The sequence below is a fragment of the Hypanus sabinus genome, chromosome 7, assembly GCF_030144855.1.
Source record: "Hypanus sabinus isolate sHypSab1 chromosome 7, sHypSab1.hap1, whole genome shotgun sequence".
In the NCBI taxonomy this organism is placed as follows: domain Eukaryota; kingdom Metazoa; phylum Chordata; class Chondrichthyes; order Myliobatiformes; family Dasyatidae; genus Hypanus; species Hypanus sabinus.
Genome location: NC_082712.1, coordinates 87,088,462 through 87,103,483, shown reverse-complemented (window position 1 = coordinate 87,103,483; position 15,022 = coordinate 87,088,462). Strand labels below are relative to the sequence as shown.

At 42.4% G+C, this 15,022-nt stretch overlaps 1 protein-coding gene across 8 annotated transcripts in view; it reads left to right on the top strand.

Annotated features, from left to right (window-relative positions):
• The window catches only part of LOC132396942 (nucleolar protein dao-5-like), a 130,210-nt gene that overhangs the window by 27,491 nt on the left and 87,697 nt on the right, over positions 1-15,022 (top strand). For 7 of the 8 annotated variants that reach the window (XM_059975080.1, XM_059975079.1, XM_059975077.1 and 4 more), the window contains 4 exons: positions 3,405-3,493; positions 7,998-8,109; positions 11,043-11,158; positions 12,955-13,075. In XM_059975080.1, coding sequence (XP_059831063.1) covers positions 3,405-3,493; positions 7,998-8,109; positions 11,043-11,158; positions 12,955-13,075 — 438 coding nt within the window. The remainder of the gene's footprint in view (positions 1-3,404; positions 3,494-7,997; positions 8,110-11,042; positions 11,159-12,954; positions 13,076-15,022) is intronic. The other variant, XM_059975075.1, reaches the window with a different exon arrangement.

The following is a 15,022-nucleotide window of genomic DNA, read 5'->3' as shown; positions in this document are numbered from 1 at the left end:
GATGCTATAAGCCAATACAGTTTGGGTGGACAGGGAACTGTTAAGTAGGGGTTGTGTAATTGCCCCAGGGGTTAGGTTTGTTATGCGCCGTTTCGTATGATGTGGGTGATCGTGGTCTTCCCCTGACCATAATTGTCTTTGGAAGATTTTTCTACAGAAGTGGTTTGCCATTTCCTTCTTCTGGGCAGTGTCTTTATCAAATAGATGATCCCAGACGTTATCAATATTCTTCTGAAATTGTCCGCTTGGCATCAGTGGTCGCATAACCAGGACTTGTGATATGCACCAGCTCCTCATAGGACTATGCATCACCTGCTCCAGTGGCTTAACGTGATCCTTTTTCAGGGGCTAAGCAGGTGTGAAACCTTGCCCATGGGTGACCAGCTGGCTAGTGGAGGGAAGGAGTGCCTTACACCTGCTTTGGTAGAGACTTAACTCCACCACATCACCCAAGTTAGGTACTGCTGGGTCAAAATTTTTTTTTAAACTGCAAATGCTGGGCAGCTGAACTATACTCAGGACTCAAAAACAATTAACAGTCAGATATAAGACACTTTGTCAGCATTGGATATGATTATGTGCTTGCTAATCCATTTTCTATTGTATTTATAGTATGCAAGTGTCTTGAGTGAAAGGAGTTGGAGCAGATCCAACTATTTCTACGAGCAAAAGTCCTTATTTTAGCGTTGATCCTAATCTGTTGCTAATTAGTGCTAATCTCACAGAAGCTGTCAGAGATAGAGGAATGTTTCACCACTGTAGTTCTGCAGACACTTTATGCCACTGCTGTTGAGGCACACTGAGGGTACTTTGTGTTCAGCCTAAATTTAGGATCTATAGAAAAAGCACTCTTGAACAGAGTGATTGGGGTTCAGATCATACAATATTGTGCAAAAGTCTCAGGCACATATATATAGCTAGGGTGCCTAAGACTTTTGCACTGTACCACTGCCATTGGAAAAGAAAATCTAATTCCATGACATGCGAGTGATGATGAACCTGATTCTGATATAGGTCTTTGTTGGGGACTGAGAATGGGAAAGAGGCAGGAAGGAGAAGAGTTGTTGTTGGGAAAATTGGAAGGGAGATGGGAGGGAGCAAGTAGCACCAGAGGGACATTTTGTAATAATAAGTCACTTGTTTGGAATCAAATAACCTCGCCTGATAACTCAGGGCTGGGTGTCACGCCACCCCCACCCCCCCACCTGCCTTTGGCACTCCTTCTCTGCCACCTGTCCCACACCACTCCCGTGGCGCTCCACCTTTGCCGGTTCCAAAATCCTTTGCTTCTGCCAGATTTACAAATTTGCTCTCCACTCCACTCCACATTTACAAATACGTTATGAGCAAAAGTCTTAGGCACACTGTCTATGAATTATGTGCCTAAGAATTTTGCACAGTACTGTACGCCCTGTGAAGATGGCATTCTAGGGAAATTTTGAATATTAAAACATGTACAGTGATTAAATTAATGGAGGAAAACACCTCGGTAATAATTCAGAAATAAGTTCAGATCTCATAAAAGCAGCTGACTAAGTTTAAATAAAATAGATTATTCAGAATTTATCGTTACAACATAGTATCATTAACATTTGGGTGTTGGGATGGAGATGAGACTCTATCAAAGGAAGCCTGAGGACCTCCTTCCATCCACTAGCCTGCAGGTCACCCTTGGAAAAAGTGAAGCAACTGCTTAGACCCTCCACCCCGATCAGGGTAATTTGAAGCCACGGGAGCAGCTGGTTCATATCATAAGTCCTGCATTATGTGACTAGTGATGCCAGGCAGATAATCTCTGAAGAGTATTGATAATGGCTGGGATCACCTGTCTTGTAAAGACACTGCCCAGAAGGCAATGGTGAACCACTTCTGTAGCAAAGTTTGCTGAGAACAATATTGGTTATGTAAAGACCGTGATCACCCACATCATACAACAAGGCACAAAATGAATGAACAAGTGTTAACAATGGTGGTCATGAAATTAGGGTGGCACAGTAGTGAAGTGAGTAGCATATAATCTCAGCTGTAAGATCAGGATTCAACTACTATTGCCGTCTGTGTTTGTAGGTTCTCCCTGTGGGATTCCTCTGGCTAGTCCAGTTTCCTCACACAACCCAAAGATGTATAATTTTGGTTTGTAAGCTATTGTCATGCTCTGTTGGTGCTGAAGGCTACCCCATGCATATTCTCAAGTCAAGTGATGCCCTTCACTATATGCATCATAAATTTCTACAGATACTGTGGAGAGAATTCTAATTGGCTGCATCATCGTCATTGGTATATGGGGGTGGGGGGGTGCTATTGCACAGGATCAAAGTAACCTGCAAAGGGTTATAGAATTAGTCAGCTTTATCATGGGCACTATCCTCCATCGTATCCAGGATATCTTCAAGGAACAGTGCCTCAAAGTGGCGGCATCCATCATTATCTGAATCTGAATTAAGGGCCCCATCAACTGGACATGCCCTGTTCTCATTGTTGCCGTCAGGAAGGTGGTACAGGAGCCTGAAGGAACTCACTTAACGATTCAGAAACAGCTTCTTCCCCTCCGTCATCAGATTTCTGAATTGACATTGAACCCATGACTGCAACCTCACTACTTTCTTTATTTCTATTATTTTGCGCTACTTATTTAATTGATATATATGTATGTATTTACTGTAATCACAGTTTTACAGGTATTTTTCTCTATTATGTATAGTTTTGCACTGCTGCTGCAAAGACAACAAATTTCATGACATGTGCCATTTTATTTGACAAATGAAGCTGTTATTTATCTTTAGAAATTAGAGGATCCCCATTAAAAACTAAAAGGGTTAATGTGTTTTCTCTACAGGAGGTCTTACAACTTTGGCTTTGTTTAACCAGACTGCCAAATGTTGCTGAAGTAACATAGCAAGTTACTTGGTTCAAAGGCAATTACAGATGCGCTAAAATCTGTTGGCAGTGCCAGTGACTTCTGTGTTGGGTGAACAACATCGTGGTTTAACTTTGTTAGAAGGGAGATCAAGAGCAGAGATATAGAAATACAAATCATATAAATCTTTGATTAGATCACAAAAGTCTTAAAGGAACTTAAGTTGTTGAGAATTTGCATCATTCACTTAACACTTGAAAAATTATTGCCACAAGAATAGAGAAGGCCTGGAAACTTTATCAATATTGATGCTTGCTTTAAAGGTTGAAAATTGAATTAAAAATGGCCACAGCTAACCCCATGGGCGTTACCCCTCCCTGGACACCCATAGCCCCCCAAAGGGTTGCTGTAGAATCAACTTGTAAAACAGAATTAACTTGCTGATCTGAATGACTACCTCCTGCTCCTGTGTTTTTCCTATCATCTTAAGCTGAACCATTTCTGTCCGATGAAACATGTTAAAGCCTGATATCTTTTGTTTTTGAAGAAGATGTGAACGGAAACTCCACGCTGACTGAAAACAACGATCTTCCCAAGCTGTGGCTCACTGAAACACCTGCTGCAAAATTGGAGAAGGTGAAGTGTCGATTCATTTGCTCTGTTGACTTTCATACTCCAACATGTCTGTGTCTTTAAAAAAAAATTATAAGCAGATTAGGCAATGTCCTTGAAGAGAGAACTCTAATTAATGTTTTGGGGAACTGACCTTTCATTGATGATTGTATACCTGGCAGACTTAATTGCCACTCATGCCTGATGGCTCTCTCTTTTGCTTGCTGTTTTTTTTCCCTTCCTCCACCTATTCTCCCTTTCGTTTGCATCACTTGTGCTTTTTAAATTCTTCCCTGCAGTGTGATGGTATTGAGTTCACCATCCGCAAAGCCCTAACATCCGAAAGGGATTTTAAGCCCCATCCAGTGTAGGTATTTGCGGATACCTTTACTATCAGGAAGTTATTATGTATCAGCCCTACTCTTCAAAGGCTAGTTTACTTCCCTGTCCAATTTCTGTGGTGAGGCCTAACTGTCATCGTCCACTATTTGAGCAGAGGGTCTCCGTGCCCCCCCCCCGCCCCACCAAGGAGGACATACTTACAGCAATGAAGTAGTTTGACATACTTCTAGCTAATGAGTAGTTTGATCACAGTTTATTGTTAATGATACACATTTAAATTTAGGCAACTAAACTCTTTACACACATTTAAAACTCGCAGAGGATTTCTGGTTTATAAATTGTTTCCAGATTACACAAGGTTTATAAACTACAAAGGAATTCCAAACACGGGTACAATTCTTACAAACTAAGAGAACGTACCAACGAGTTGCTGACAAATGAGTCGTCTGTTGCAGAAACTGAAGAATAAATTTTAGCTCTTCTTTCTGTCATTCTGTCTTTCTGTCATTGCTAAAAAACCTCAGTTCTTTCTAATATTTATATTGTTTTGCTGTGACGTTTTTTTCAGTTTCCTTTGCTGGGAGAAAGTAATTCACACAGATGATATAAAAGCTACTGGATAGAGATCCCAGACACCCAAGATTAATGCTGTGAGGCTGACTCTCTCTGTACACAAATATCCTGACTATTGATTGATCAACTATACCTGTGAACATGTCTGATACATTCAGACTGATTTTGCAAGCTTCTTCGAATTCAGTCACAATGGCGCAAATAACTTGGCAAACTTTGTCTGGTTTGATGTAAGCCAATTAACATAACCCCATTGTCTTGTGTTGATTAAACATGGGCCTACAAGACCTCACTGTCTACTTGTTTAAAAGAGGCTGAACGAGCAGTATTGGTTAGAAGTTTAACTTTATCACAAACAATTCTGACTCTTTGGAAGGGTCATGTCGCTGTGCTAGAAAGCTGAGGTTAGCAGTAACACCCTCAGGCCCTGGAAGGTGAATATCCAACACACCAGCAGTCTCAATTGATCATTTGGCACTTGTTATGAAAGCTGATCATCATCATTGTAACTGTGTACCAAGTTGTATGAAGTGGGCAATCATGGTCTTCCATTTCTTTAATCTGAGAAGTTTTGTCCATCCCTCGATGTAACTTATGAATGTCATGTGCTGTCACTTGCAATTCTTTTCTTCCATCAGTTTTCCCTTCAATAGACAATAGGTGCAGAAATAGACCATTCGGCCCTTCGAGCCTGCACCGCCATTTTGAGATCATGGCTGATCATCTACTATAATACCCGGTTCCTGCCTTGTCCCCATATCCCTTGATTCCCCTATCCATAAGATACCTATCTAGCTCCTTCTTGAAAGCATCCAGAGAATTGGCCTCTACTGCCTTCCGAGGCAGTGCATTCCAGACCCCCACAACTCTCTGGGAGAAGAAGTTTTTCCTTAACTCTGTCCTAAATGACCTACCCCTTATTCTCAAACCATGCCCTCTGGTACTGGACTCTCCCAGCATCTGGAACATATTTCCTGCCTCTATCTTGTCCAATCCCTTAATAATCTTATATGTTGCAATCAGATCCCCTCTCAATCTCCTTAATTCCAGCGTGTACAAGCCCAGTCTCTCTAACCTCTCTGCGTAAGACAGTCCTGACATCCCAGGAATTAACCTTTTGAATCTACGCTGCACTTCCTCTACAGCCAGGATGTCCTTCCTTAACCCTGGAGACCAAAACTGTACACAATACTCCAGGTGTGGTCTCACCAGGGCTCTGTACAAATGCAAGAGGATTTCCTTGCTCTTGTACTCAATTCCCTTTGTAATAAAGGCCAACATTCCATTAGCCTTCTTCACTGCCTGCTGCACTTGCTCATTCACCTTCAGTGACTGATGAACAAGGACTCCTAGATCTCTTTGTATTTCTCCCTTACCTAACTTTACACCGTTCAGATAATAATCTGCCTTCCCGCTCTTACTCCCAAAGTGGATAACCTCACACTTATTCACATTAAACATCATCTGCCCACTCACCCAGCCTATCCAAGTCACCCTGAATTCTCCTAACATCCTCATCACATGTCACACTGCCACCCAGCTTAGTATCATCAGCAAATTTGCTGATGTTATTCTCAATGCCTTCGTCTAAATCGTTGACGTAAATCGTAAACAGCTGTGGTCCCAATACCGAGCCCTGTGGCACCCCACTAGTCACCACCTGCCATTCCGAGAAACATCCATTCACCGCTACCCTTTGCTTTCTATCTGCCAACCAGTTTTCTATCCATGTCAATGTCTTCCCCCCAATGCCATGAGCTTTGATTTTACCTTCACTGCAAGGTGTTCATGTTTCTCATTCCTCGGTACATCCCAGAAATTCCAGTTGCTGTTTCTTGATTAATATCTTCTTTTCACAGCTCTTCTTTACTTGTTAGTCTGTCCTTCCATAATATTGTCATCATTCTTCTCAAAGAGCTAATCTAATGGGCTAAACGTTCACTTTCTTTGGTGGTACCCAAGTGCTTTGGGAATGTAAAATAATTGTGGAATTTTCAAATCTAAATGCACTCATTGTTAATGTAGATATCTAATCAGCAAATCGTGTGGCAGCATCTCAATGCATAAAAACATGTAGACGTGATCAACAGGTTCAGTTGTTGTTCAGCCCAAACATTACAATGGGGAAGAAATTTTCGTCTAAGTGACTTTGAACATTGGTGCCAGACAGGGTGGTTTGTTAATCTCAGAGACTACTGATCTCCTGGGATCTTCACGCACAAAGGTCTCTAGAATTTACAGAGAATGGTGCGAAAACCGAAAAAACAGCCAGGGAGTGGCAGTTCTGTGGGCAAAAATGCCATGTTAATGAGAGTGGTTAGAGGAGAATGGCCAGAATGGTTCCTCTTGATAGGAAGGCCACAGTGTACAACTGATACTCTGGCCATGGCTCTACTAAAATAAATGGGCAGCTATTGCTGTTACATTTGGCATGAGAACTGAGATATAAAGAAATGATTGTATTGCTTTCTGTAAATAAATTCAGATTGTGTCTGCGTGCTAGAGCAAGAAATGATTAGAATGTATTGCACTAAATTGTATTGGTTTTATAGGAATCTGGGTCCAAGATGTTCTCAATGTTTTTTTTTAATGAAACTATACAGGATTGGCCTGAGACAATCTCCTTGTGTATACTTCACCCATCTTTCCTGGGAGTTCTCGTGCAGGATTCCCTAAAGGTTAAAATGCAGGTTGAGTCGGTGGTGAGAAGGCAAATGTAGTGTTAGCATTCGTTTTAAGAGGACTAGAATTTAAAAGCAAGGGTGTAATGTTGAGACTTTATAAAGCAGTGGTGAGATCTCACTTGGAGTATTGTGAGCAGTTTTGCACCCCTTATCTAAAGAAGGATATGCTGCCATTGAAGAGGGTTCAAAGGAGGTTCATGAAAATGATTCTGAGATTGAAAGGCTTGTCATGTGAACAGCATTTGATGGCTCTGGGCTTGCATCACTGAATTCAGAAGAATGAGGGGTGACCTCATTGAAACTTATTGAATGTTGAAAGGCCTCGATAGAGTGAATGTTTCCTGTGGTGGGGGCTTCTAAGACCAGAGAACATGACTTCAGAATAGAGGGACTTCCATTTAGAATGGGGATGAAGCAGCATTTCTTTAGCCAGGGAGTGGTGAACCTGGAATCCGTTGGCACAGGTGGCTGTGGTGGACATGTCTTCGGGTATATTTAAAGCAAAGGTTGATAGATTCTTGATTAGTCAGTGCATGAAGGGATATAGGGAAAAGGCAGGAGATCGGGGTTGAGAGGAAAAATGGAACAGACATGATGAAATGGTAAAGCAAACTGGATAGGCCAAATGGTCTAATTCTGCTCCTGTATCTTATACTGTCCATTCCTGAAGGAATGTACTTTGAGCTGATGTTGTGTTGTTCCCACACATCTGGAGGAGTGAGGAGTGCTGCAGGAACAAGGTTGCAAGATGGTGCCAGTGAACCACGGCAACGTTCTGCCTTAGAGTAAGGTGTAAACACAGGTCTAGCCACGCCACATTGATTATATTGGAGCACGCTTATGCAAAACATATTTAGATTTGTGTTGACACCAAAGATTTACAAAAGACAAATAATGGTGTATCCTGCTTTGATTCATTGTTTCTGTAGGACGTAAAGAAGCCTGTTCCCAGAAAATCACTGCGTATTGCCAAGATGCTGAACCTAAGCACATCAGTTAACATTGACTCCAGTTGTATGCCTGGTGGTGGCACCAAATCAGGTAGGGGAATCCGCTGAAGGACCTCTCTGACCAGTTGCTTGATTGTGCGACTCCACCTAGTACACTTATTTCACCTTCAAAGCATTGGTCATCTGGACCCCGGGCTCTGCTGAAAACTCCCTCTGCCGTCACAGTGGTCCCAGTCTATTCTTCCCCTCTGTCACCGGTTTCTGAATGGTCCAACTCAGTATTCTCACTATTCCTCTTCTGCACTCCTTATTTTTTCAAATTTCAAAGTAAAATTATTATCGGAGTATATATACGTCACCATATATGCTAGAAAATCTGCAGATACTGGAAATCCAAAGCAACACACACAAAATGCTGGAGGAACTCAGCAGGACAGGCAGCATCTATGGAAATGTATAGACAGTTGACATTTTGGGTTGAGACCCTTCTTCAGGACTGAGAAGGGAGGGGGCAATTTGCCAGAATAAAAAGGTGGGGCGAGGGGAAAGGAAACCAGCTGGAAGATGATAGGTGAAGCCAGATGGATGAGAAAGGTCAAGGGCTGGAGAAGAAGGAACCTGATAGGGGAGGAGAGTGGGCCACAGGAGGGGGGGGCCCAGGGAGAAGTGTTAGGCAGGTGAGAAGAAGTAAAAGGTCAGAGTGGGGAATAGAGGAAGTGTGGGTGTGGAATTTGTTTACTGGAAAGAGAAATGAATATTCATGCCATTAGGTTGGAGGCTACTAATTTTTTGCCCCTGCACCCTGAGGATGGCCTCCTCATGAGGCCATAGACAACATGTCAGACCGGGAATGGGAATTAAAATGTTTGGCCACTGGGAAGACTCGCTTATGGATGATGGCGTGAAGGTGCTCACCATATATTACCTTTTCTTTGTTGGTGGTGGAGGGGAGATGGTTGCTTTGCTGCTGCTTCTGCTTGGGAGGGGGAGATGTGGGGGCTTTGGGGTTCTAACATTTAACTGTAGTTCGTTCTTTGGGGCACTCTGTTCTCGTAGATGGTTGCAAAGAAAAAGAATTTCAGGATGTATATTGTATATATTCCTCTGACATTAAATGTACCTTTGAAACTTTTGAGATTCATTTTCCCCCAGGCAAGGAACAGGAAAGCAAATGCAATAGAGTTGAGGGAAAGCTCTACGCAAAGACAGGCGAACAACCAATGTACAAAAGTTATTGTAACTTAGAGCAATTTATTTTAACCTATAGCACTGAACTGAGGCCACAAAACAAAAGATTTCATGACATGTGTCAGTGATAACAAACTTGATTCTTATTCCAATTCCAGTTTTGTTGCACCTCCCAAAGGTTAATTGGCCCTTGTAAATCCTCTTGTGTAGGTAGGTGGCAGGAAAATCGGAGGGGAGGGGAGAGCTGATTGCTACATGAGGAATGACAGATTACAGAGATGCAGGAGACTGCAAAACACACAAAAACCAGGAAGAACTCAACGGGTCAGGTAGCATCTATGGGAGGAAGTGAACAATGTTTTGGATTGAGACCCTTCATATCATGAGAGAGAATAGGTTACATGGATCCATCGTAGAACATCTTCAAGTGGTGGTGCCTCATAAAGGCAGCATCCATCATTATAGACCACCCCCCCACTATGGGAGATGCTTTCTTCTTGTCACTACCATCAAACAGGAGGTACAGAAGCCTGAAGATACATACTTAACAATTCAGGAACAACTTTTTCCTTCTCTACCATCATTTTTCTGAACCCATTACCTCACTATTCCTCTTTTGCATTATTTATTTGTTTTATGGTAACGTGGAGTAACTATTTCTTGCACAGTGCAAAACAACAAATTTCACAACATTGTCAGTGATAAATCTGATTCTGATTCCATTCTTGAGCAAGATGAAAACTGTGCTTCCTTTCCCTTTGTCTTTATTTATTGAGTCAGAACCTGGGCACTACAGTTTTGTGGATTTTAGGTGATCTCAGCATTAAAAAGAGATTGTTGTTATAAAGTGGCTCAGCAGAACTCTGTATGGAATGAAATGATTTAGAGCAGTGTAACAGGAGATACCCTTGGGCAAAGTGTAGCACTTGCTTAGCCCCCTCCCACCTCCGATTAGGGCCATGAGAAGCCTTGGGAACAAGTGTTTGATGTTACAAGTCCTGGTTATACCACTACTGATGCCAGGCAGATAATCTGAAGAGTATTTATAATGTCTGAGGTCACACGTATTGTAAAGTCACTGCCCAGAAGAAGGCAATGGCAAACCACTTCTGTAGAGAAAAAAAACTTGCTAAGAACGATCATGGTCAATGTGATCGCCCATGTCATAGAACACAGCACATTACGATGCTGATGTCAAAGGTTCTTGAACTGGTTACAACACAGCAGTTTCTAGGATGTTTTAAAGTGATTTCCCATTCAGTATAGGTGGATTTATATGATTTATTAAAATGTGCATTGTTGCATATTTAAAGAAAATCTGTTCCATTGGTGAAGAAAATTCACATTAATTCACATTAATGGCGTCTTCTGGTAATTGACCCCCTCCCTTCCAGCTTTGCTCTCATACCTTCTCTTACCTGCCCATCACCTCCCTCTGGTGCTCCTCCCCCTTTCTTCCATGGTCTTTTGTCCTCTCCTATTAGATTCCCTCTTCTCCAGCTCTTTATCTCTTCCCAGCTCTTTACTTCACCCCTCCCCCCTTTCTGATTTCACCCGTCATCTACCACCTTGTATTTCTTCCTCCCTTCCTTCCATCCTTCTTACTTTGACTTCTCTTTCTTGCCAGTCCTGATGAAGGGTCTTGGCCCAAAATGTTGACTGTTTACTCTTTTCTATAGATGCTGCTTGACCTGCTGAGTTCCTCCAGCATTTTGTGTGTATTACTTAACGCTGTTGTGTAATTTTTTAAATTCTGCATTGGCTAAGGTAGCTTTGAGCATTACTACTTGTTGCTTGACTGTGTGATGGAGACCTTGTTCTTGCTTTGCTTTGAAGAGGAACATGTGGATGCCAGTTGTGAGCCAGCTGTGATGAAGCAGACTGAAATGCAAAGTCCAAAGAAGAAAGAGAAGACTGAGGCAGTCAAAGTTGATCAAGAAAGCCTGGATGAGGTAACATGAATAACTGTAGGGGTGAGACCAAAATTAATATCATAACTGATCTGACCTTGACTTCATATTATTTTCCAACCCATAAGTTTACACTCTGCTCCAGTCCAAATACCTCTCTATCTATGCCATGTAAATATTCTGAGTCCTCTATCGATCAGGGTTGACCACGGATGTTGCTTCCTAGCTGTCTAGATATGCAAGCCAAGGCAGTACAATATGGAAAGTAAGGTGTTGCACGTGTAACAAACTCCCCCTCTCCGTGCACCTGATGAACCTAAAGGAAGGGCAGGGTCCGATACAGTTTGGCACCAGCAACATCGCAGGAATTGCCACTCAGTGTTGAATTCAATGTAGGACTGCCTTAGGGACTAAAGTTCCAGATTTTTCCCTTGTGGTTTACTCCTGAAAACCTCTCCCATGAGTGGGTTATAGCCCCAAGGCAACAGAGGTTTGAGATCAGAGTTTTACTTTTAGATGAGCTGACAACCACAGTGGACAAGCCCCATCTGCCCGAAGTGACTGGTTTTAAGTTGCCAGTAACCTACCTTTGCCCCTTCTCCTGTCAGTAGAAATGGTTTTGCTAGGCTTAGTAGCTAAACCACACGTGAAGGCCAGGAGCTGGACGTGATTGTCAGTGGCTGTTTGAGCCTCACACCATCGGGAGTATTTAATAGGTAGGGGGAGCTTATCCCCACTACCACCAAACCCCATCTTGGCTATAAGAAACTTTTAATATAGGTAATAGCTTAACATGCAGTAACAGTGCCATGTGTGTACGTATTAGGTTTAAGAGTTTTTGCTTTCTATTATAACTCCATGCTTTGAGAATCAGCTGCTCTTGGACCTCTTGCTTGGTATTGGTTGTAAGTCAATGCAGGATGGTGCATGCATCCTTGGAAGTGAAGAGCACAGGAATAACTTGCTGTCTCACTCTGGTATGTTTATTTCCTTCCTATTGAAAGATGGCTTTGTTTCCCGAGAGTCCCAAAAGCTGGAAGGTGCAGTTATTGTTCTTTGGATACTTGGCAGCTGTCAAACAACGTAATGAACTTACAACATACAAAAGTTACAGTGCCAAGCATACCTATCTCATTGAAGCTGGCTCTGTGTTCAGCTACCATACTATTCCACATGTTGTGTTAGTCATGAATCTGCAGATTCCTCAGTGACTGAGTGTGGGTCCTGATGAAAGGTCTTAGCCCGGAACATCAACTGTTTACTCCTTTCCATAGATGCTGCCTGGTCTGCAGAGTTCCTCCAGCACTTGTGTGTTATGCTTTGATTTCCAGCATCTGCAGATTTTCTCTTGTCCTTGTGCTCTGAGGCTATCCCTTCTGGTTGTAGACTCCTTCACTATAAGAAACATCATCTCCACATCCACTATGCTTAGGCCTTTCAATATTCAATCCGATTTCCCCTTCCCCACCTTCATGTATTCTTCTTCAGCAACTACAGGCCCAAAGCCAGGAAGCACTCGTATGTTAACCCTTTCATTCCTGGGATAATTCTTGTGAACCTCCTCTGGACTATCTCCAATTCGAGCACATTCTGTCTTAGATAAGGGACCCAATTCTGCTCACAATACTCCAAGTGCGGTCTGACCAATGTCTTATAAAGCGTCAGCATTACATCCTCACTTTAATATTCTAGTCCTCTCCAAATGAATGCTAACATTGCATTTGCCCAGTTATGCACAATTCAGCCATTTTTCTGTAATATCCATGTCGATATGTTTGTAATGCCAAACTGTTCAGGTATTTTGATGTAACTGTGCAGTGTACTTTGTTCTCTTTCAGGGTAAAGTCGTAAGGCGATCGTCCCGCGTCACTGTCACTAGCCCCAGCTCTGTGCGTGAGCGTGAGTCTTCGTCAGCAAAGTCCAAGTGTAAAAAAGAGTTGCACAGTGAAAGTGGCTCAGGTAAAGCAAATGTCACGGCCTTCACAATTCTACTGAAGTGCCATTCTGTCCATTCACCTACGCTACATTGTGAGCAATTTTGGGCCCCTTATCTAAGAAAGGGTGTGCTGACATTTGGAGAGGGTTCAAAAGAGGTTGAGGAAAATTATTATGGGATTGAACAGCTTGTCATATGAGGAGTTTTTGATGGTTCTTGGCCTGTATTCCCTGGAATTCAGAAGCATGAGGGGTGACCTTATTGAAACCTATGGAATGTTGAGGTGCCTTGATAAAGTGGATTTGAAAAGGGTTTTTCCTATGACGGGAGAGTCCAAGACCAGAAGGCACAACCTCAGAATAGAGGAGTGTCCTTTTAGAATGGAGCAGAGGCATATTTTCTTTAGCCAGAGAATGGTGAATCTATGGAACTTGTTGGCAACTTGTTGCCAAGTCATTGGGTGTATTTAAAGTAGAGGTTGATAGATTCTTGATTAGTCAGGGCATGAAGTAATATGGGGAAATGCAGGAGGTTGGGACTAAGAGGGAAAATGGGCAGCCATGATTAAATGGTGGTGCAAACTCAATGGGCCATATGGCCTAATTCTACTTCTATGTCTTATGTTAACATCTAATCAGATTTCCACTTGTCCTCCCCTCCAGAGAAAGCAATCCAGATTTCTCTAACTTCTCTTTGCACCCATTTCCCCTTTGATTGATGTGCAAATGTGTGGCCCCTCTCTCTCCACTATCTAATAAAATCATGGCTGAAGGGATTGTAAGTTCAGTTTTTCAATCTTTCCTACCCTTGCTTATCAAGAATCTTTGCGAGATTGCTGCTTGCAACTCCATTTGAAGAAGAGAACTCCAAAGAATTTCTGAGAGGGGAAAATGTTGCCTAACCTCTATTTTGAATAGGAAACGCTTTACTTTTAAACTGGTACATCCAGATCAGGGGTTCCTAACAACATTAAGCAAGGGGTCTGTGAACCACAGGTTGGGACCCCCTGTTTTGGATATCCTAGTGAAAGGAAACACTCTCTCCACATCCCCAAGATATTATGCGTTTCATCTAAGTTGCTTCACTATTCTAGACTTCAGTGGACTGTCTAACCTTTCCTCTTCAGACTATCAATTCCTGCCTGGTGTTGGTCAAATTAATTTTCTTTGAATTGCTTTACGTGGTCCCTTAAATGATAGTTACACAGCATGGAAAGGAATTTGCACCAATTCCATTTTCTTCTGTTGCCTGCTTTTGACACCCCCCTACACAGAAGGGACAGTTTGGAGTCACCAAAGTTCAAAGTAAATTTTATTATCAGAGTACATATATGTCACTACATTCAACCCTGAGATTCTTTTTTCTGCGGGCATTCTCAGCAAATCTGTAGAATAGTAACTATAACAGGATCAATGAAAGATCAACCAGAGTGCAAAAGGCAGCAAACTGCAAATGCAAATATAAATAAGTAGCAATCAATAATGAGAACATGAGGTACAGAGTCCTTAAAGTGAGATCATTGGTTGTGGGAGCATCTCAATGGATGGGCAAGTGACTGCAGTTATCCCCTTTGGTTCTAGTGGCTGATGGTTGAGGGGTAGTAACTGTTCTTGAACCTGGTGGTGTGAGTCCTGATGCTCTTGTACCTTCCACCTGATGGCAGCAGCGATAAAAGAGCATAGCCTGGGTGATGGTGATCTCTGACGATGGATGCTGCTCTCCTACGACAGTATTTCAGTGGTTAGGTTCCAGTTAATCTACTCTCATTAGTTACTTTATTAGATACCTCCTGTATCTAACAAAGTGGCCACTGAGTGTACGTTCATGGCCTTCTGCTGCTGTAGCCCACCCACTTCAATGTTTGATGTGTTGTGCGTTCAGAGATGCTCTACTGAATACCACTGTTGTGACGTGTGGTTACTTGTGTTATTTCTGTGTCAGCTTGAACAAGTCTGGCCATTCTCCTCTGA